Below are 22,750 nucleotides of genomic sequence, written 5' to 3'. Positions count from 1 at the left end.
ACATTTCACACTGTTTGGGAGATAACCCAGAGAGCCTCACATGCTTCGGTTTGTGTTGAGGTCACATGCTTGAAGGGACTGATAAATGTGATTAGGCAAAACTACAAAGCTATCTGAGGTTGGTACGAGAACGAACAAACATTTACTCTATTTTCAGGGGTCGAGCAGTAATTGGCACATTAGAAATATATCCAGGATTCTCTTGTTGAACTGGAGTTCTCTCTCAAACAGAAAGCATTATAAACTATCTTTGCTTTTTTCCGTGACATTTGTTGACTTGCTTCAGAAATTTTTATGGCTTTCAACAACAAATTACTGAATAAAGTCTTGTAATCATGAGATATTTTGGCTATGTACCTCACATGTATTGTTAACTCAGTGCTTTTTAATTGGTAAAGACTTCAAAGAATTTCCCTCTGAGAATAATAAAGTATTTATTTTCTATTCTACAGCATCTAAGCACCAGGTAGTACTGAACTATTTAAGAAATGGATGGAAGCATCTTTTTCAAAAATGAATCGGAAAACAGTTTTCATCTGTGGAAATATGAGCATTAATCTTTTAAATCCAAATATGCACAAATCAACAGGCGAATATACAGTATGAGCCTCTATCCAAAAATCACCAGATCAAACAGCGTTCCTCTTCACTGTTCCATATTAATCGGCAACATATTCACTAAGGACATGGATAACAATACTGTGAGTGTAATACTCATTCCCATCTGTCATTTTTTACAGTTTACAACAGCAGTTTCAACACTGAGATTTTTTTGTGAATTGTTATTATTGTTATTTCAAAGAAAAGCATAAAGCTGAAAAACCAACTTACTGAGTACTGAGGAAGCTATAAACACGTTTAAAGAGGACTTATCAGCACAAATAGTGAGATATAGATTAGAAAGAAAGTAATACTTATAAGGCTTATGGAGCATTTTTAAACATATTTATGTGACTATATGACAAAATATGACAAAACAATACACCTAAAAACATAGATACACTGAAAATACACAATGGATCACAAAGGAGTTTCAAAATGCTTGTAAAAAGGAACATATTTTCTAGAGACAATTTATAGAAAAACAAAATACGGAAGCAGAAACTAAATACAATAAAATATAAACATTAAAATAGGCAATGAGGGTTAGCATGTAAGAATGCTATTGTGGAATAATTAACAAATTTAATATGAAGAGAGTATGAGCTCGATCAAATAACAATATTATAATAGCACCTGCTTTGTTATTGTATCAGGCATATAGCAGAACACCCCTGTGGTCCTGGCCTCAGTGTCTGCTCCAACATGGGATGATGATCAATTTGTTGTAATGTTTTTATCTTCTCTAGCCAATCTTGATCAAAACTTAACTTATTGGGGGTAATTTTGGTTCATACAACATTTGATAGAACATCTAGGAGGCATACCATAATAATAAAATCTGCTGCTACCCTGAAATTTCCCACAGAACTACTGGGGTTGGTAGACCCTTGAAGAACCTGATTCAGGTAAAAAGAGTTTTCCTTGTTTGAGGCATCATAAAAAAAATATATATATATATATATATATATATATATATATATATATATATATATATATATATATATATATATATATATATATATATATATATATATATATATATATATTCTTTTTTTTTTTTTTTTTTTTCCCTATTGGATAACAAACTAAGAGGCAGCATTGCTACTTGTAAATGTAAATATCACTGAATAGTAATTTCATCACTTACAAACTCTGGAATTTGAACTCACAGTTGTTCTCTGAAATTAAATTTATAGATTTTTCCAGCAGAACTCCAAATTACCAGAAATGTCAGATGAAATCTGCATTTTAGATGCTACGTTACAAACACAAACCCTTCAGCTGAGTTATATAAAAATAGATTACAGTTACAGTCTCAATATGATTTGTTATCAGCAAGCAAATTTGAGATCCAGCTTTTACAAACAAAATAACGCTTCTTGGAACAAGGTGATAAACCTAGCAAATTATTAGCATACCAGACCCGAGCCGCAAGTGTGTCCAAACCTATACCTAAAATAACATCTAGGCTGGGTTTGTTACAACAGACCCCAGGGCAATTTGAAATACCTTTTCGATACTGTTTAACACTTAATTCATCTGAAATCTCCCACTGCAACTGGTCAGAACCTCATACCCATAACTTCAAGTAATCAGTGTCGTCTTTTATAATCTAAGAGCCTCAATAACAGTTAGCAAGGTCCAGGAAGATATTAATTCTTTAGAGAGCTCTGAATCTCCTGGGCAAGATGGATATATAACAGAGGTTTTCAAAACCTTTTTCAACATTGGTATTTAATGATGTGTTCACACACTGGTGACCACCTTCTACATTTTCAGAAGCATTAATTACTCTGTAGCTTAAGTTTAGAGGAATGAGGATCCCCTCATTGTAGCAGTTATGAACCCACTTCCCTCCTGAACATTGACTGGAGTGCTATCCACTCAGCTCCTGAAGGTCACACCAATGTTAATAAACCCCGACCAGACCGGCTGTCGTTTCTGCATCTCAGTCTTTCCACAATGCTAGAGGATTGTTAAACATCATCTGCACCTCTTCAGACTTTAACCCAGTTGAAATCATCCTACCTTTAGACGCCAAGAAGACATTTCTCTATGTGGAGTGGGGCTACCTGTTGTTGATTTGAGGAAAATCTGGTTTTAACTCCATGTTCTTATCATGGATCAAGATTGTTTACACTTCCCCCCTCATTAGTATACATATTAATGGCATAAAATCTAAGTCATTCTCGTTCGCCATGGCACCCATCAGGGACGCCCTCTCACCTTCTCTATTTCTTGATTTGGCCTCTTTCACAAATGATCTCTTTGTACAGTACCTTCTCCTGCACATCACTCTGTCATCTTCGCTTTATTCCTACCTGTCAGTTTGGATATTTTAGAACAATCCAGAAAGTTAATTAACCTACTCAAAAGTGAGTATCTTCAAGTGAACTTTTCTGCAGAGAGCCTCTATCCAGCCCTCTTCTCCTGTAAGAAAACGATCCAAGAATTAAAATACCTCGGTATTACTGTAACCAAATCACTCCACAAATGATTTGCACAAACATTTCCAAGCACTACACTAACACTGTAAATCGGATTGAGTATCGTCTACTATCCCTTTGTTAACCTCCTCACATGTTGTGTCATTGTCTATCTCTATCATCTGAGAGAGTAGCAGAGAACTCTATTCTTTGAGAATTGAATTTACTTCCTTCACTCCCGACCTAAACTGTCAACAGTTTATTGAAGCCTTTCATCTCTCCCATTCTGACCTAGCCCTTGACTCCTGGTCAAATAATTGTCTTAACATCCCTCATGACTCATATATTGATGGTATTTTATGGGGGGGGGGGGGGGGGGGGGGGAACCAACAACTTGGGATCACACCCTCTGATGTCCACCAATGGGAATGCAAATTTAATTCTACTGAGTCCAGACAGAACTGCAATAATAGATTTGAACTCTCACGGCTAATCGTAATTTGGTCCTTCTGCATGATATTTTTGATACATTTCCAACATTTTAAAATTGGTTTTGTTTGCTGGTGATGACAACAGTCATTTTTGTTAAGGGAGGGGTTTATCAGGAATAAATTATCTAAACAAAACTAAAATGTATCATATTTGGGAACTGTCTTATGGATGTTAAAGCAAAAATACACATATTACATTTCAATAGTCAGAAAGGCAAAATGCTTTCTGGACCACAGTTCACCCCACATTCTCTACTGGCCAACCAGATCACCATATTTGAAATTACTGTGCAGCAATCTGGGGCAATACTTACACAGTTACACTACACCACACTGTAACAACAACAACAGCTACAGAGATCACACAAATCCACTATTGTTACAGTAAAAAACATAAGAATGAACTGATCAGGTTCATTTTGTATGGTCATCTATAAAGCATCAGTAACTTATTGCAGGGAACATCCAGAAACTGTTTAAAAGGGTGGGGGGCATGAATTCAGGGAAGATGGAAATTTTAAACATAAATGTTCAGCACAGCTTTAAAAACCTTTGCTATCTTTATTTGTGAAGGGAAACAGTGGAACTGACAGTCAGAGGAGCTCAAGCAGAGTCCAACCATGAAGCAGTTCAAACAGAAGCAGGTTCGAGGAAGAAGGGTGGAATATTCTGTTCTGTTCTATTCTATTCTATTCTATTCTATTCTATTCTATTCTATTCTATTCTATACTATTCTATTCTATTCCATCCTTTCTAATCAGTAAAATTGATGATTTAAATCATCCAATAGCAAGAAAGAACGTGTAGAATTTCAAATTCTGTCAGAAAAACTACACAGGATTTTGTAATGAAGCTGGTTGAATCCCACGGTATCTGAGGCATGGGGAAATCGTCCTCCTGTCCTGCAGGGGGCGCTGCGCTTAACATGTAACCTTCCACAAACATTTTTGCCCCTGCTCGCCTTCCGTCCGCAGTGTGGATGTCAATGACATTCTGAACTTTCGTAAGTAAATTTTCCAGCAGCGTGCAGAGATGTCGCTAACATTTCTATTTAGAACTATTGGGAAGGATGTCGCAAAGGTGAGAATAATAAACTCAAGTTTTTGTCTGCGTTTAATCGAGGGTTGTAGTTTGTCTGATCGACATTTCTGATGTATTATCCAACCTTCCTCGAGTTTACTTCATTCATTCTTTCTCATTGTTTTCCTGAATTAATATGAATACGGGGTCACATTTGTCACGTTTTGTTGTCGTGTTAATTAGCATTAGCTTGTGCCGTGACAACGTTTTGACACGTCTGAAGCCAAGCTGACATTTCAAACGTGACTGATTGCGACCTGTCGTCTTCAGGTCAGCCTCAGCCAGCACGTACAGTCCTTCCACTCAGGATGCCAGCTCCTGGCAGCAGAGAAGTCCCTCTTGATGAAACTAAGGAAGAGCACCGGCTACACTTTCATCAACTGCAAGAAAGCCCTGGAGAAGTTTGACAATGACATAGCAAAGGTATCCTGCCCTCACAACAACGATATATAGGACTGCATTCCCACACCATGAGGTTTGACTTGAGAAAAAGTTATATACATCAATTAGAATTTTTTATTCCAATAATGATAATTCAGCATACACTAGAACATTGCAATGATCCAACCAGTGATGAGACCACCATGTTCATTTCTACCTGAAGAATATTGTCCCTTTACTCCATCAGAGCCTCTCAGAGCTTTGACAGATTTTGTATTGAATGTAGAACTGCCTTCTGTTTTTCACATCACAAGTTATTAGTTAACCTCTGTTGGTGATCCATAGGCAACAAAGGCGTTTTCCATACTGGTTGTTTGTTTTTAAATCAGCATAGCTGGTGACTCTTTTAAAGGTTTTGTACTAAATTTCAATTTGTTATTTACAATTTCCATATTCCACTTGCTGAAATTTATTTTTCAACAATGTGTGCTTTTGGAAATGTTTTTTTTAATGTACCACTGATTTAATCTTAGAGTGATTTCTTTTTCCATCTGCTGTTTCATTTCCAAAGCTCTTTGGTGCCCCCTGGGGAAGTCCCACACATTTTAAAACCAATGCTCTATTAGGTTCATAAGGTCCAGTCTAAGGTTTAGCACCATGTCAGCTCATGAACTTCACACAGACTCATTGCTGTCATTCATAAACAGCACTTCTAAATGTTCTACCCAACAGCAAAAGTTGTGCATTTAAAGTACTTTAGTATATAATTCTGTAGCTTTGCTGATGTAAGTTTGTCTTCACTAACAGGCAGAGAGCTGGCTCCACGAGCAGGCCCAGAAGGAGGGCTGGAACAAAGCAAACAAGCTGGAGGGTCGGAAAGCCAGAGAGGGTCTGATCGGCTTGTTTGTAGGAGATAGTGCTGCAGTCATGGTGGAGGTAAAGCCGTCTAAATTCATCTGCAGCATCATCATGTCATCTTTCATGCAGTTTACACTCAGTTGATCTGAGTTTCTTCATTGCCATCTGTTTTGTTGCAGGTGAACTGTGAGACAGACTTCGTCGCTCGGAATGAGAAGTTCCAAGAGCTGGTGAAGGACGTGACGTTCGCTGCATTGACTCACCATCGGAGTAAAACTCAGAGCAAGGCCGGATATGTGAAGGTGAAGACGCACACTGGGGATATCCGAGCATACTGTTATTATTTTCTTTGCTTTACTTTTCTCACTTGTTTCCATGTATGAAATACATGAATAAAGTATTTCTGATATGAGAAACATCAGAAGTTTTGCGCTCTGTGCTGGAGAGCAACAGATCAGTCACTGGGAGTTGATAGAAGCTGTTTTCGTGTCGGTGACAGGGAGTGCTTTTTCCTCGTTGCTGTCTTGAAGGTTTTTCTGCTTTTGTGTTTTAGAGTGTCCTCTCAGCAGATGACATGAACAAGCTTGAAATTGGGGAAGGAACTTCACTGGCTGATCGGGTGGCTCTGACAATAGGTGAGTACAGAAGGTTTCTTATTTTTCCTAATAAAAATTCTGTTACTTTGAAACCCTCACTTTTGGGTAGCAATTAGGTAAGTTACATATATTTCTTCTCCTAAACCACAGGTTTTTATGAATTTAACCATCTGTTGTTTAATTTAAGTCTTCATCTGAACTGCATTTCAGAGACATGCAGAGGATGTGAGCTGGTGATAAATGTAGAATGCAGAATCAGTGTTAATGACTCTTGTTCTTCATTGGATAGAATAACATTATGCTGGACCAATTAGATTATTGGTCCAGTTGACTTGACGTCAACATTTTGTGATGATTGATATTTTCTTACCTTATTAACTACGGTTCACAGGTCGCCTTGGTGAGAACATGTCAGTGAAGCGGGCCGTCATGGTGGGCATTCCTGCTGACTGGCGCATCGGTTCTTACGTGCACGGAGGCGTGGACGGCCAGGCGGACGTGGCCATGGGCCGGTACGGAGCCCTGGTCGTGTTTCAGGGTGGAAAGGAGGGAGAACAGGAAACCTTAGGTCGCAAACTGGGACAGCACATCGTGGGAGAGGCTCCCCTGTCTCTGGGTAACATGGACGACCTGCCCTGCGGTGAAAGTGAGACTCGTCTGCTGCCTCAGAGCTTCCTGGTTGACCCCAGCAGGACTGTGGCTGAGTTCCTCAGAGGCCAACAAGCCCGAGTGCTGGACTTTGTCCGATTCCAGTGCGGTGAGACTGTTCGTGATGAAGCTGAATGAAGACGTGAAACAATTGAGTCCAAATAGTTAGGATCTTTATTCAATGAGAAGCAATCGCAAATATTTGTTCATTATTTAAGATTAAGTCCCACTTTACCATCATGAATTTGAAAAGGATAAGTGGATGTAATAGAACTGGTGCCCGATTAAATTACAAAGCTCACAATTAAATGTTTTTTCTGAAACTATTTTTTTTCTTCAAGGTTGTCTTGATCTGTGTATTTGTCTGTCAATTACAAGTGTCACCTTTTCACCTGACGATACATTTACACAAGACACTTGAGGCCTTTCTAATTTATTTTCCTTTTTCAAATGCTGGGCGTACCATATGTAAAAAATGTTGCTTTTTTTTTCTCAACAATATAAGTCAGTCCAAAACAACAACACTTGTTAAATTAATTCACTTTACATTCTAATAAAGTCACCTAATATACTATGCAGGCAGGCTGTTGTTGGTTTGAAAGCACCTGTGGTGAAAAACCTAGCAGAGCTTCGCTATTGCTCAATGTGTGGTACATTTTTCAAAGATCCAAAGCACATTCTCTCACTAAATGACAAACTCCAAATGTGTATTAACTGATATATAAAGTTGGTCTTATATATTTTATTTCAAATGCAATTAATGTATGCAATTTCAAGAAACAAGAGGAAGAGGTAATCTTCAGCAAGTGGAACAGCGGACAAAAATACAAACAATAGCAACAGATTCTAAGATCATCATTACAGAGCATACACTAGCTGATTTGGTCTCTTACCATCTATTAATGGAGTATTCTGGATCCCAAACCTGATCTTCGAAATGTCTGTACTCTATCCTGTGCAGAACAAGTTTTATTTTTAATCTCTTTCATTGCTGAAAATTACATTTAAATTACATTAAACATTAACAGTTGTCCTTTAATCCCTGATATAAATTATCCGATGGTTTGACCAACTTCACATGTTAAAGAACAGTGAGCAGCAGAGAAGTGGCTGCTTCAGCTTTCATGCTTTTGATCCTGAACACTGAGTAGACGTTTTCAAGGGAGAGTTGAATGTGCGCAGTCTGACAATTGAGCTGCACAAATAATAGATCCTTCTCGAGTTTGGAGACATTCCATCTGTACAAAACTCTTACCGCTACATGCAAATTGGTATTATTAAAATGCACAGCACAATCTCAGAATCTTTGTGCAAATGGTGAATCCATTATTTGCATCATTATTACAATATATTGACAGGCTGCCCCATATTCTGGCCTGGAGTCAATAAACAAAAAGATCACAAGTTTCCCATCTTTCCTGTGGAGCAACGATTTAGGACTAGAATCGAGGCTTCTGATTGGTTCAGCTAGAAAACATGTCGGGAGTAATTTGGGGCTTCTCATTGGCTGTCGGTGCAGCGGTGTGGTGACATCAGGAATGTACCACACTGTCAATGGAATGTACCAAGTCGCGTGAGTGAGCCGCTGTCATCTCTGCACCGACATCCTCCGACGCCTTCAGCCGTCTGTCAAAAATGTCAAAAGTAAGCATGGTGAGTCATTAAATAACTCCACGGGGATGTGTTAAATATACTAATCTTGTAGGTTTTAAATTAAATTATTTATCTGCGTTATTTAAATGTCGTTTGGAATCGGTGAAATCCACTTAGCGCCTTGCTAGCGGTAGCTGCCTGCTGGCCTGCTTCACTCACTGCTGCAGCTTTGAGCTTTTCTCTGACCACTGTGCACCGAACCAGGATTAACTTCATGCTCTTCGTTTCTGTGCTTCGCCTCTCTTTTCCTGCTCTGTCTCGGCCAGTCGGACTTCTCGGAGGATCAGATCATGGGTGAGTTGGCTGTGATTTTGCAGGATGTCGGTGGCGACATTTAATATTAGTCACAAGCAGACATCCACGCTCCTCTAAGCAGTGTTTGTATGAAATAGCCTGATGGATTTTGACTCTGTAGCTCCAGAGTTTTCTCTGCAAACCGCTGGATTCCTGCAGGTAAATGAGTTTGAAGATGTGTGAAGTTCAGTGTGTTGGTTGAAGGCTTAATGCTTTAGATTCCAACATAAGTGACAGAGACCCTCACACTAACAGTGATAAGGTGATGGTGTGTTTGCATGCTGAACAAAACATGTACCACGTGACACTGTCTTGGATACACCTTGGTAGTACGTGGTTAGATCTAATTTTGTCTTTGGAACTGGCTTATTTCTTAGGAATATATATTCAATAAGGTGCTGGAAGTGTTAATCACTGTTTTTTGTCCGTCCTGTCATCACAGAGCGATGGTTAGTCAGCAGCACATTCATTGTGTCTCATGTCTCATTCCAGCATTTCCAAATGTGCTCTGTTGCTTTGAGATCCGGTGAGGTGGAGCCCTTTGGAGTACAATGAAGTCTTTGTCAAAAAAAACACGTCACATGGTGTGTTATCCTGCTGGGATTAGCGCTCAGAGGATAGGGACATTGTGCTGATGAAAAGATGCACATGGTCATAATTAATAGTCAGCTGGATCTTACATGAAAGGTACACCATTTGTAAAACTATGTCCAAACCTTTATCTCCACATTCCTTCAATCCACTACAGAGAAGTAGTTTTCACCTTATAGCACAAGATAATCTTGAGTCGTTGCTGGAGTTGTGCCTCAGTGTCAAAACACTACAGACCTGACTGCATGTGTTTTGATTGCTTTTCCCCACTTTGTAACCTCTAACATTAAAATCTTTTTTTGCTCTGTGCATGTTGTGTCGTAAGGAGAATTTCTTTTCTGTGAGCTGAATGTACTCCACAGCTGAACCGGATGTTTAATCTCCTGTCTTCACCTTTAGAGTTTAAAGAAGCCTTCCTCCTGTTCGACCGGACAGGCGAGGGAAAGATCACCTACAACCAGTGTGGCGACGTGATGCGCGCTCTGGGACAAAACCCAGTCAACGCCGAAGTGCTCAAAGTCCTCGGAAACCCAAAGTTAGAAGGTGCTCTCACGCTCACAAGTGACTGCAACAAAAAAATTTAACCCATATTATAAGTTTATTCATTTATTTTTATTAAAGATGTTGTGTTGTGGTCGGTTACCCCGCAGAAATGAACCACAAGATGCTGGACTTCGAGCAGTTCCTGCCCATGCTGCAGGCCATCGCTAAGAACAAGGACCAGGGCTCCTTCGAAGACATTGTCGAAGGCCTGCGTGTCTTCGACAAGGAGGGGAACGGCACGGTGATGGGAGCCGAGCTGCGTCACGTCCTCACCACTCTAGGCAAGGCTGCAGCATATGTTCCGTCAGAATTGACATTTTCTGAAATCCACACCACCGTGCCGCCCACCTGCCCCACGTCGTCTTCATCACCTCTCTTTTCCTTTTCCAGGTGAAAAGATGACAGAAGAGGAGGTGGAGACTCTTCTAGCTGGACACGAAGATGCCAACGGCTGCATCAACTATGAAGGCGAGTCAGTTTGCAGAAAAGAAACGGAACAGAATCAGGAGATCAAAGGCATTAAAATAAATGCTGCTGCTGTCAGAACAGATGCTTCTTTTCATGAAGATATAATTGAATTTGTCACAGAAGCAGCTCGGTGAATCAGCTGAATCCTGATCGTCTCTTTTTTTCCCTCTCTAGAACTCGTCCGGATGGTGATGAGCGGCTGAGAACATCAGAAACTACACTTCCCACTTTTCATTCCTAAATGTTTTTTTTCTATGTTTTCTTTCCTTTTCCTTCCATCCATGTCATCCTACCTCCGAAATGTATGTTTTGTCGCTGTAGATTTTTTTTTTTTAAGTGCCTTTTCTATCTAATGTGAAACCTGTCCGTCTCATCTTTCCCACATTATTTATCCTCACAGGCACAAGCAGCAGTATTATTCCACCGGTTATTTATCCTTCATCAAACCTGTTGACAATAGGCTTTTTTTTTTCTCTCTTCGAGGTAAAGAAGATAATGTGAAATGTTACATGAAAAAAGTACTGAATAAAAACCCGGGTTTACAAACTGTCAGCTGACTCTCAAATGTGTTTAATCATGCAGAACTGAACGTCGTCACTTTCCATGTTGTAAATGATTTCAAACTCATCAGATATTAGATAATAAAAAAAATGCATTACATGTGGAATTAAAATTTTGAAAATGAGAGCGTATTGTATTCACAATATGTCCATAAAATTCTGTGCGGACTAGAAAACATTTCCCATTTGTGAAAGTAAACTTTACAGTGGTATGAAACAGTTTGGGCACCTCTGATCATTTTCAGGATTTTCCTTTATTGATTGATTGTTTGGATCAGCAGTTTCAGTTAAATACATCATATAGCAGACAAACACAGTGATGTTTGAGAAGTGAAATGAAGTTTATAGGATTAACAGAAAGTGTGCAACAATTACTTAAATGTAGACAGGTGCATACATTTGGGCATCCTTGTTGTTTTATTGATTTGAGTACAGAGAGAATATAGGATATACTTTCTGTCAAAATGGTATGACGTCATATAAATTTAATCATCAAAAAAAAATACCTGAAAAATAAAAGTCCCGCCCCCAGCACCCCCCGCCCGCCCCCGCCCCCGCCCCCGCCATTCTTCCGGAATGAGGTCATGTCTGAGTAAAAGGCGGGAAATTTAAAAAAGGGGTTCTGTCTTTCCATAGGCGTAAGAGTGAGTCAAGATTTGCATTTGCTATATTGTAGATGTGTACTGGCTGCTCTGTAGTCTGCATGAATGTGTTGAACTTCCATCCAGAGAGCAGGGTTCTCTTTGAGTGGGAGTTCAGGGAGGTAAGAATCGCGGGCTTTTTTTTTTTTTTTGGAGGGAAAGTTTCATATGTCAGGCTGAGGGATGATGATGAGAACCAGATGTAGTAATGTAAATATCACGTGTCAGTGTCAGCAGAAAAAGAGCGGGAAAGTTAGCCTGTCACAAGGTTGCCATTGTATGTTGCGGGCTGAGGGATGATGATGAGAACCAGATGTAGTAATGTAAATATCACGTGTCAGTGTCAGCAGAAAAAGAGCGGGAAATTTAGTAAAACACAAGGTTGCCATTGTATGTTGCGGGCTGAGGGATGATGATGAGAACCAGATGTAGTAATGTAAATATCACGTGTCAGTGTCAGCAGAAAAAGAGCGGGAAATTTAGTAAAACACAAGGTTGCCATTGTATGTTGCGGGCTGAGGGATGATGAGAACCAGATGTAGTAATATGAGAAACAGATGTGAGACGGGGAAAGTGGGCGTGCATTGTACTGTACCGTATATAAAATGTTTCACATAAGTGTGATCATAGCAGTGGAATCGTTACTCGGCAGGGAAAAAACATGGAGAAAGATCTGTTGATGAAAAAGACGTGGCGTCTTGATGGTGGCCGGGCGTTGTTAGTCAAATTTAAGAGTGGTGGAGTATCGCCACACGTCGATCTATACAGCTATGAAACCACGCCTGAGGTCTATCATCTGAAAATCTACCCTAAAGAATTTAACGGTCTGAAGGATGCTATTGAAGAATATATTGATTATATTGAACGTGTTCACAGCGATGGGCGTGTACAACTGAGCTCTATGCGTGCAAGTATACCGACATGGACTGATCGTAAAGTTCGTCCTCTAGCCGGTACTTTCATGGTGGACTGTTCCAGATCTCACATCTGGTTACTGGTCCGATTTCGACATGATTTCCACCCTGAAGAAAGACCAAAGACGGTGATGGAGAAAGAGCGCTACTACCCAATTCAGCTGGCATTCAAGGTGACAGACTTCCCACAGCTGCGCGACCTCTTACAAGAAATGAAGAGTTTTTTCAACGAGGAAGAAAGGAAGCAAAAACAAATGCTGTTGGAAAAGAGATTGACAAGACAGTCTGGTGATCGCATTTCAGAGCTAACTTTCACTCGGCGCATCATGCTCAATTCGTGTATCGAATGCGATGGAGGCCCCGGGGAGGAGGCTGAAAATTGGGGTGGCTCTGTAGACCAGATTGATATGTTGGAGTAGAGAGAGCCCTTCTCTCTGACCTGCCCTCGCCCCTCCCCATGCCCCGCCCGCTTCCTGTACGAGTGAAATATATACTTGAACGCTTGAAGGGCAAATAGTCGGAGTGCTATACTCATACGCTGCACCATGTCAGATTTTTCAGTCAACGCAACGGACTCACCTGGACAAGATCTTCTCGATGAAGAACTTCTCAGCCTGCTGCCGGACCTTTCTCAAGAGTCTTCAGGAGATACTCGGGTGTATCAACCGATTTTCCGAGGATGTCGGGGGGTTGATTCGCCCCCTTACACGGAGTGTAAAACCGAAGAAGAAGAAGCGGAGATGCCGAACGATCGTGCTGAAGGATTCATAAGCTCGGCGTATGGTGGCACGTGTTCTGCAGACTCTCTCCACAAGGCGGGCGTTGCGGGGGATGTACCATGCGGTCCTCCACCGTACTGCTCATACTGGGGCGAGGAGTATAAGAGCTTTGAAGACCCACCTCCGGCTGGAGTCTACACCGGGCCCACTCTCTTCGCCCTCCCGCCGGGGACACCTCTCCCTCGCCCTGGTAAAGTCTACACTCCACCCACTCTCTTCAACTCGCTGCCAGGGACATCTCTGCCTCGGCCTGCTAGAGTGTACACCGGGCCCACTCTCTTCAACGGCATGCCTGGGTCACCTCTGCCACAGTCTCGATTGTCAACGAGTGGGGATTTCCTGGATATTGTAAAAGCTTGTGTGGCTACAGCGGTGAAAGCAGTTGTGGTACGCCATATGAAAAAAAACTGCTATGGCTGTCAAATACATCACCCGAGTCAAATTCAACACGCCTGTCTGTACCCTCCAGGTCGCGGATATTTTTATGCTCACTTTGAAGAGTTAGTAGTGGACTTGCTGTCCTGGGAATTTCTTCCGGCTCTCAAGCACACCCTGGAGAAAATCGGGTTGGATATCGTGGAGGCTAGAGTGGAAGGCGCAGCTGACGCTTTCCTTTATGATCTGAGGGAAGAAGATCACATTCTGGAAAAGGTTGAAGAGATCACTGCAGCTTACATCGCGGGAGATAAGAAGAGGGAAGATTTGTTGGAAGATTTCTACGATTTCTGGAAGCCTTAATCACCTGTGAAAAGAAACAAAGAAAAAATGGGCGGGTATTTTTTTAAACCGACTCCCAAAATTGTTGACGTTTCAGTTTTGAAGCATGCAATTGCTTATCGTGTCAATTGTGATAAAGTATACCAGGCAGAGGACCATGTCAATCCGGAAGATTTGTGGAGTTTTGAATGTGCGATGGCAATTGTGAGAGAGACAACGCTTTCAGTGGACTGGAAAAAACTGGTGTATGACGGCTCAAACTCAGATGGTTTTGAACAAACAATGTGTGGAATCATTCATGATGTTTGTATTGATCATTTCAACACTTGTCATTTATATGCCTTGTATGCCTTTGTAGTTGATGTAACAGCCTATAAACTGAGAAAGGGTGATATAATCGATGTGAATCATGTACTGAATGTAATACAGGCTTTAATTGTCAATGCCATACATAAGAATTGATGTCTTCTTTTAATCTGAATTACGTAAGCATGTAACCAATGAATAAACTCCAAACTCATAAAAATCAGACCGCTCTGACTTCTTCTGTTCACTAACAGATATGTCTTCAAGAAAGACAGACCAGGTATTCAAGAGAATATATTATGACCCTCGAAAAGCAGGATCATATGGTGGAGCCGAGAGCCTTCAAAAGGCTGTAGAAGAGCAGACGGGTAAAAAGCACGCAATTGCCAAAGTCGAGGATTGGCTGGCCGGGCAGGACGCTTACACATTGCACAAACCCTCTCGAAAAAAGTATGCTAGAAACCGTGTTTTCGCACCTCGTCCCCTGTATCAATTTCAGGCTGATCTTTGCGATATGACTGCGCTGTCTAAAGACAATGACAAGTTTAAATTTCTGCTTACCGTAATAGACATATTTTCAAAAAAAGCATACGCACGCCCGTTGAAGAACAAAACGGCGACTGAAGTTGCAACGGCTTTTGCTTCCATATTAGACGAGAGCGGTATACCGTCTAAAATTCAAACTGATGCGGGAAAAGAATTTTTTAACCGCGTCTTTGAAAAGCTGATGAAGAAACACAACATACGACACTTTGCAACCGGGAGTGAACTCAAAGCCTCCGTAGTAGAACGGTTTAACAAAACTTTGAAATCCAAAATGTGGCGGTATTTCACGGCAAAAAACACCCGGCGGTATATAGACGTACTCAGGGATTTGCTGGATAGCTATAATGACTCTTATCACACCAGCATAAAAATGAAACCGTCTGAAGTAACTCCGGCCAAGACAGCTGAGGTGTTTGAAAATTTATACGGGACGATGCCGCTGAACGTCAAGCCCACAGTGTTTAAATTCAAAGAGGGGGACATTGTGAGGATATCAAAATACCGCGGCGTATTCGATAAATCATATGAACAATCATTCTCCGATGAATATTTTATCGTGAATGAATGTATCCCTAGAGTACCACCGGTCTATAAATTAAGAGATATAAGAGGAGAAATTTTGAATGGGGCATTTTATGAGCCTGAACTGCAGAAAGTCAGAATCACGTCGGACACTCTTTTCCGTATAGAAAAAATTTTAGATAAGAAAATTAAAAATGGTCAGAAAATGGTTTTAGTCCGCTGGCATGGATGGCCCCGTCAGTTTGACTCGTGGCTGCCTGCTAAAGAGGTCGTTGAGCTTGGGAAGAGGAAAAAGGGGAAAGAGACGCAATCAAAATAATGGGCGAGTCTTTTTATGTGACACTCCCCTCCAACGCCTGTCACGATATTTTTCCGGACAACAACAGTTCGAATTTCACCATAACTTTATCACAACCCATAGAATTACAAGGATCTTATGAGGTGGCGCTAGCTGAGATAATGTACTGCAACACATGGAATAATGTTGACACTTCAGAAAACGGTTTCGAGATCATTGATCATCACCACCCGGAACAGCCTCCGCTTTATCTTAAGATTGTGACGGGGTCGTATGACTCTATCGAACTTGTAGTGAGGGAGCTGAATGCTATGTTAAAGACTACTAAAATTGATCTGGTGGTTTATTACAGTTCAATAAACAAAAGGATTTCTATATTGGCGACTGAGAGGTATTCTATAAAATTTTCACCACGGTTGTGCTACATACTTGGTTTCGAAGAAGGTGTATGGGTTCGACTGAGTGGAAAAACAAAGGGTAAATACCCCTGCGATATTAATGCAGGCCAGTATAATTTTTACGTCTACACAAATATCGTGGAAGCGCAGCATGTTGGAGACTACGCCGTCCCCCTTCTCAGAATCGTTAAAAAAGAAGGATCATACGGAGATGTTGTCATTCTTTCTTACAGCCACCCTCATTACATATCGGTGAACAAACAACGGATACAGGATATACAGATTGAATTGAAAACTGATTTGAACACTCCAATTCGATTCACCTACGGCAAGACCATATGCAAGCTACACTTTAGACCTGCATCAAAGTCTTTCATCTGAATTAGAAAGAAAATAAGTCAAAAAATGAATTCACAAAGATTTGTGAATTATTATGTGAACCAGGCTGGCGCAGGCTCATTGAGCGGGTTTGTCGGAGCTCCAGTCATCTATGGGCGTGGCCTAGGATCAGTGCTGAGCAGAGCCTTCAGATTTGTCCTACCCTTTCTTAAACAAGGAGTTAATATCGCTAAACCGCACTTGAAATCGGCTGCGAAGGGGATAGCAGCAGACGTCGTCGGGACCGTAACCAACCGCTTAATTAACCAAAACACTCAGAGTCAGGAAGGATCAGGACTGCCACGATTAGCACGTAGAAAAGGAAAAAGACCTGTGCGTGCATTATCGGACCTCGTACCTACAAAAAAGCGTAAAACCGTGCGCAAATTACAGAGAAAAGTTAAAAGTCAGCTGCGGCGTGGTGATATATTTTAAACATGTCTCTTACACACCGTCTCTCGACCGAGTGCACCAAATCGGAGCTCGACCTCTTTGCCCCACCGATGACTCAACTTTCTGTGGAACAAAACAATTATGTTGAGATTTTTCCCCTCAATTCAATAGCGGATCAAGAAGTGCTGGATTTCCTGATACCTGGAAGCGGGAATTTTTATTTAGACCTAAATTCAACACTGATCTACCTTCGACTGAAAATTACCAAAGCAGATGGAACGAATCTAGCTGATGGCGACGCCTGCGGAATAATCCAATACCCACTAAATACTATCTTCTCTCAGGTTGATGTGAGTCTGAACGACGTGCTCATTAGCTCGTCCTCTGCCACTCATCCTTACAGAGCCATGATTGAAACGCTTCTTAATTTTTCACAAGAAACGCTGGAGAGCCAGTTTTCTGGAGGACTTTGGTATAAAGACACTGGCGCCGACCTTGATTCAATTGCCATGACCCCCGACGCCCCTAACAAAGGGTTAGTTAAGCGTGCAAGCTTTATACATCGTTCACGCCCATTTGAACTAATTGGCCCGTTGCATACAGACATTTTTTTCTCCGAAAGACTCTTGCTAAACAATGTCGATGTGCGATTAAAACTTGTGAAAGCAAAAAGTGCTTTTACACTGATGTCTGCGGCAGGAGACGAGTTCAAGTTAAATATTTTAGGGGCAAGCCTTTTTGTGAAAAAGATTCAAGTCTCACCAGATGTCATGCTAGGCCATTCTGCCGCTCTCATGAAATCAAATGCCATTTACCCTATAAGCCGTGTAGTGGTGAAAAATTATAGCATTCCGGCACAGACTCGTGTATGCTCGCAAGATAATTTATACCTCGGCAGACTTCCGAAGTACCTGGTGGTGGGGCTAGTGGATCATCGGGCTTATGTCGGGGCAAGAGAGTTGAATCCTTTCAAGTTCCAACACGCTGATCTTGAATACCTAGCTTTAAGTGTAAATTCACGTTTTATCCCATCAAAGCCCTACCAACCGCGTTTTGATACACATCAGACTGTTCGAGAGTTTTACAATCTTTATCTGGGAAATAACAGACACATTAGAGACTCTCCATTGTGTATAGACCGCGAGAATTTTGAAAACGGATACAGCTTGTTTCTCTTCAATCTGACAAAGGATGGTGAAATAGACAGCGAAGCTCTATCACCGTCAGAACACGGTACCTGCCGCCTGGATTTACGCTTCCGAGTCGCTTTGCCCCGGACCATGACCTTGATCGTCTATGCGTGTTACGACGGTGTTATAGAAATAAACTCAAAGAGACAAGTTCTAATTGACTATTGAAACGAGTAAAATGAACAACCTGCAAATAGAATCTATTCTGAGACCTATCTTGGGCGAGTCGTTTGGAGGTGTTTTTGCGAGCGATTTATTACCGACCAAGATCGAGAAACGACCATGCTATCTGGTCGTTAACACCCACGATCACACCCGTGAGGGTGAACATTGGGTGGGTATGATCTTTGAAGACGGCGAAGAAGGAAGATCAAACTTCTTTGACAGCTACGGACATGAACCAGACTTTTTATTTTATCCGGAATTTTTTATAAATTTCCTATCCGCTAATTCTAGGGAGATACGCTACAACAAACTGCAAGTTCAAGATGATGATTCAGCCGCATGTGGAGCCCATGTGATATTTTTCCTCTGCCAGCGGTTTAAAGGACTTTCTTTTCAAGAAGTAATGAGACTGTATTCTGATCATTTGAAAAAGAATGATGTCTACGTGACAAAGTTTGTTAAGAAATGTGCTAAATGTGTGTCGGATGTGAAGACGGGTAAAACGTCTAATCAGAAAGCCTGTACTTTAAAACTATTTAAAGACTGTTATGAATGTTCGAAATGAATACTTTTCCTCACATATATTTCAATAAAGCATTTTATTGATTAAAAAAACCACTGTTGTGGCATACATTTTTTTAATGACTGAATTCCAACCATTCAGAAGGGATCGGGGTAGACAGTCGCCATTCAGACACTGTCGGGGAATAAAATTGTTTTACATTGCTTGACAATTTAGAAGTAGGCGTGCTGAAATCCATATCTAAAAGAGATGTTGACAACGTTGATTTTTTCCCCCGCTTTCTTTTACTCCGACGTATTTGCGGATCCGGCTCGCTCGAGGGCTCGAGCGGTCTTAGCCGCAATTGCTCACGCGCCTGCGTATTTGCAATCGTGGTTAAGGGTATATTTAACCTGGAAATAGTTTTTAAGAATTCATCCCATCCGCGGGGTATGGTTCGGGCGTGGAAGCGTCTGTTTGACAGAGTCTTCATTAAATCAAAAATGTGCGATCCTTTAATAGTCTTATCCTGGACAACGATCTCGCCTGAACGGTTCCATCTCAAAAGGTCTGAATTGCGGAGCTTCTCAAGGATAAATGTCGCATTCCTCCGATTGCGGGCTCCGATATTCTGTAAAATATCATCTTCAATACTATCACGAGGATTTTCCTCCTCTTCAACTCTTACATGACCTTCATCATTTCCACCTCCTTTCTCAGCGGACTCAGTAGGTAACTTCAAAACTATTTCAGAGTCTTGACTCGATCTTTTTTTGAGCAGGGAAAGATATTTTTCAAGTAGATTATTATAGTGTAGGCTTTTGCTGTAAGCGGTCCCCGGTTGCTCCAAAACTTGTTCCATTTTCTCTTCCAATTCATGCTGTGCCTTCTCTGCGATGTTTTCTGTACCTGTTTTTTTCTTGGTTAAACTCTCCAGTTGTTGCGGCGAAATCATGTACATTTTATTAAACGATGCCATGATGCGGCTGCGTCGTGTGCGGCTATATCTCTATCTTTGCCTATCTCCGTCCGGCAAGCAAACTGGTCAAGAATGGGACAGCGGCCCCTAATAATGGGAGGAGAAAACCACCAGTCTGAGTCAGCACCTTGCGCTTATGCTTCACTCCTGTTTTGCGGTTAGCAAAAAGCTTGATATACCTCTTCTGTTTATTCAATTTGCTGTATTGATCAGAGGTCAACGGGACGTTACCTTTCAACACGTTAAGTGCTATTTCACAGAGGGCCAGTATGAGATCATCCGGTCCCTGGCATAGAAAGATCCTTCTCTCTGAGGGTTTCAGAGCAAGCAAGGCTTTAAAAACAGGTAGATTTCTTTTAATCCGTTTAGACATTTTCGAATCACTTTTTATACTGGTAAACTACAGGCCACTGGTGAGGTAGTATCCCGCTTCTCAGCCGGTAATGTTCTGGACAGTCAGGTCTCAGATCGACGATTAAATACGAAAACGGCTCTTTTGTGGCGTCGTTAAAACTCTGGAGAAAATATTCTCTCTGCCCCGGGAACATCTGCTGAGCCAAAATTCTTATCTGTAACTTATCACGCGGAGATTTGAAGAGAATGATGTAATTTGTGTTCAAGCTAATCGTTCGGCTGTGCTTCCCCTGCTGAAATAAGTTTTGAACTAGAAAAATGACTGATAATTTTCTATGGTGTCTATACATGGTAAAAGCCTTCATTAATTCATCATGATTCACCCCGATATCCATACAGTCGTCAATCACCAACAGATTATGCTGGTTTGATGGAAAAATATTTTCATCCGTCAAAGAATCAGGAATTCCTTCAATAAATGTAATCTTTACATTTTTTGCCAATTCCTCATACATAGGTTGATAGGAGGAATATGACCAAATGACTCGATCAGGGAGTCTAGACAAAGTATGATCCATATTTTCAAGAAGCCGTTTGACAAAGAATGATTTACCACTCCCGCTTGCTCCTACAAGTAGAGCTGTAAAGGGCAGTTTGAAACGTGGGTCAAAATACACCTCTTCAGCCATGATCAACGTTCAGTCTTTTGATGAACTGAATACTTAAGTAATCCTGCTCGCTTATTTATCAGTGCAAATTAGTGGGAGGAAAAATGACGGGGTGTGAATAAAGAAGAAGAAGAAATATGATTTATTGATATACAAAATACATGTGGATAAACAATACAGGTGTTACAACATTCATGTGAATAAACCATACAGATATTTCATAATACATCGGATACAAAATATATGATGCAAGATACAAAATACATGTGAAAATACAGTGCTTACTAAGCATTATATGGGATAATAATACTTTCTCAAAAGAACTGTATAGAGAAGCCTCAGGTCATCCCATCATAAATCTATGCAGTTCTTTTGAGACAGAACACTGGGGGAGATGTTTTTAATAGCCAAACGGTAACGATTTTCCTGAAGGAAAAAGGCGTCTCTTGTCCCAGTCAATGCCAAAATTGATCACCCTCTCTTTATTAGTGAGCTCAAAGGTTTTCAGATTTCGTGTAATTTTATTGTAACGTGCAGAAATTTCACGACGAGACTCGCGGTCTTTGAGATATGGTTCTACCAGGGCTGTGAGACTGTCAAAGTTGAATTTTTTACAGTTTTCATAATTCTGTGTAATCCCCTTAGCACGTAAAGTCGCTTTACCGCGCTCTGTTACATAGGCGTAGGATTTCGGACCCGCTGCAGTCCATGATTTAATAGAGTCGCCGGGGTCTAATTCAGATGTCAAATCTCCTAGATAATTTCCAACTGGAGGGTGATACTGATCGCAAGGTCTCGAGACAAACACTATTGAATCGGTATCGCAATAAAAAACCCTTTCTTGGAGTAAATCTAGCTGCTTATACAACTCAAGACGTGCATAAGCAGTTGTGAAGGCGGCAATAAAAACATTCACATCGCCAGGGGGTGTGATACAGTTAGAAGTATACCGCCACTGGACCACTGCAACACTGTCATTAATGAACTGAAACTGTGAAATCACATATTTGCTGGAAAAGAGGAATTCAAAAAAGCGTTCGGATTTGTTCACCAGAGTTGTTGTAAGCTGATTGGATCTTTGTGCCAACTTTCCCCATAGTGAATTTAGTAACAGTTTTGCAATTTGTCTTTTAGCCGGGTTATGGGCAATTTTCTGAGGGTCAAGTGTAATACCCTGGTGCTCTTGGTATTCCTCGATGTAGGCACGTTGGCTTGCAGGGTCATCAGCCCCCGGAGGATAACCCGAGGCTTCCTGTTTTTGTTTAAGGAAGGTGTAAATGTAGTCTTTAAAGAGTTTGTTGGATTTTTCTTCAAAATGCCACACTTCATAAATTTCGCCCAGAACGTATCCTTTTTCCAGTGCCTCCATTAGCTCAACAGTCACCCATACACCACGTAATGATCTTTCTTCTTTGTCATGTTTGCATTCCGCAGTTTGATTGTTGGTGAGAGCACATAAACGGCATAATGTGAAAATAAGCTTCCCTTTATCGTTTCTGGTAGGAAGTACTGGGAAAAACAGTTTACGCGGTGGATAGACTTTAGCATGGATCAAGCCAAAGTAATTTTCAACTGCATCAAAATTGTTTCTGATTATTTTTGGATGTGAAAGCGGAAATGATCGACACGACATAATGTAGGGATAAAGTGAAGTGAAATCAAAATAGTTGATCACCTCATCACCCTCAGCAACATGACGCATCCGGACAGCGACGGTCCGCCCTCCGTATAAAGCTTCTCTAGGGTCTAGAGGAATTGGTTCTTGAAACCTCTCCAAGAAAGATTTAACACCAGGGTCTGTTTTTTTA

The 22,750-nt window shown here is 41.0% G+C and overlaps 2 protein-coding genes across 3 annotated transcripts; both read left to right on the top strand.

The window, feature by feature from the left end:
* Window positions 1-4,474: 4,474 nt before the first annotated feature.
* tsfm (Ts translation elongation factor, mitochondrial) lies at window positions 4,475-7,497 on the top strand. Its single transcript, XM_030091854.1, has 6 exons — window positions 4,475-4,600; window positions 4,871-5,023; window positions 5,789-5,917; window positions 6,019-6,141; window positions 6,393-6,474; window positions 6,827-7,497. The coding sequence occupies exons 1-6, from the start codon at window positions 4,553-4,555 to the stop codon at window positions 7,219-7,221; spliced, it is 930 nt and encodes a 309-aa protein (XP_029947714.1). The 5' UTR covers window positions 4,475-4,552; the 3' UTR covers window positions 7,222-7,497.
* A 1,137-nt stretch (window positions 7,498-8,634) lies between these two features.
* myl6 (myosin, light chain 6, alkali, smooth muscle and non-muscle) lies at window positions 8,635-11,184 on the top strand. Of its 2 annotated transcripts, none has more exons than XM_030092315.1 (6): window positions 8,635-8,736; window positions 9,003-9,030; window positions 10,021-10,164; window positions 10,272-10,445; window positions 10,555-10,632; window positions 10,807-11,184. In XM_030092315.1, exons 1-6 carry the CDS (start codon window positions 8,719-8,721, stop codon window positions 10,833-10,835), a joined length of 471 nt encoding a protein of 156 aa, XP_029948175.1. In that variant the 5' UTR covers window positions 8,635-8,718; the 3' UTR covers window positions 10,836-11,184. The 2 variants fall into 2 exon arrangements, with proteins under 2 accessions (XP_029948175.1, XP_029948177.1); XM_030092317.1 differs by having other exon boundaries at window positions 8,687-8,727.
* The last annotated feature ends 11,566 nt before the right edge of the window (window positions 11,185-22,750 follow it).

This window comes from Salarias fasciatus, chromosome 5 (genome assembly GCF_902148845.1).
Source record: "Salarias fasciatus chromosome 5, fSalaFa1.1, whole genome shotgun sequence".
Classification (NCBI taxonomy): domain Eukaryota; kingdom Metazoa; phylum Chordata; class Actinopteri; order Blenniiformes; family Blenniidae; genus Salarias; species Salarias fasciatus.
This window is presented reverse-complemented; position numbering and strand designations above follow the sequence as displayed.

Coding starts and splice junctions, on each gene's coding strand:
- tsfm (XM_030091854.1), top strand. CDS start 4,553: ATGTCGCTAACATTTCTATTTAGAACTATTGGGAAGGATGTCGCAAAG. Junction 4,601..4,870: donor TTGGGAAGGATGTCGCAAAG/GTGAGAATAATA, acceptor TGTCGTCTTCAG/GTCAGCCTCAGCCAGCACGT. Junction 6,475..6,826: donor TCGGGTGGCTCTGACAATAG/GTGAGTACAGAA, acceptor TACGGTTCACAG/GTCGCCTTGGTGAGAACATG.
- myl6 (XM_030092315.1), top strand. Junction 10,165..10,271: donor CGGAAACCCAAAGTTAGAAG/GTGCTCTCACGC, acceptor GTTACCCCGCAG/AAATGAACCACAAGATGCTG. Junction 10,446..10,554: donor TCACGTCCTCACCACTCTAG/GCAAGGCTGCAG, acceptor TTCCTTTTCCAG/GTGAAAAGATGACAGAAGAG.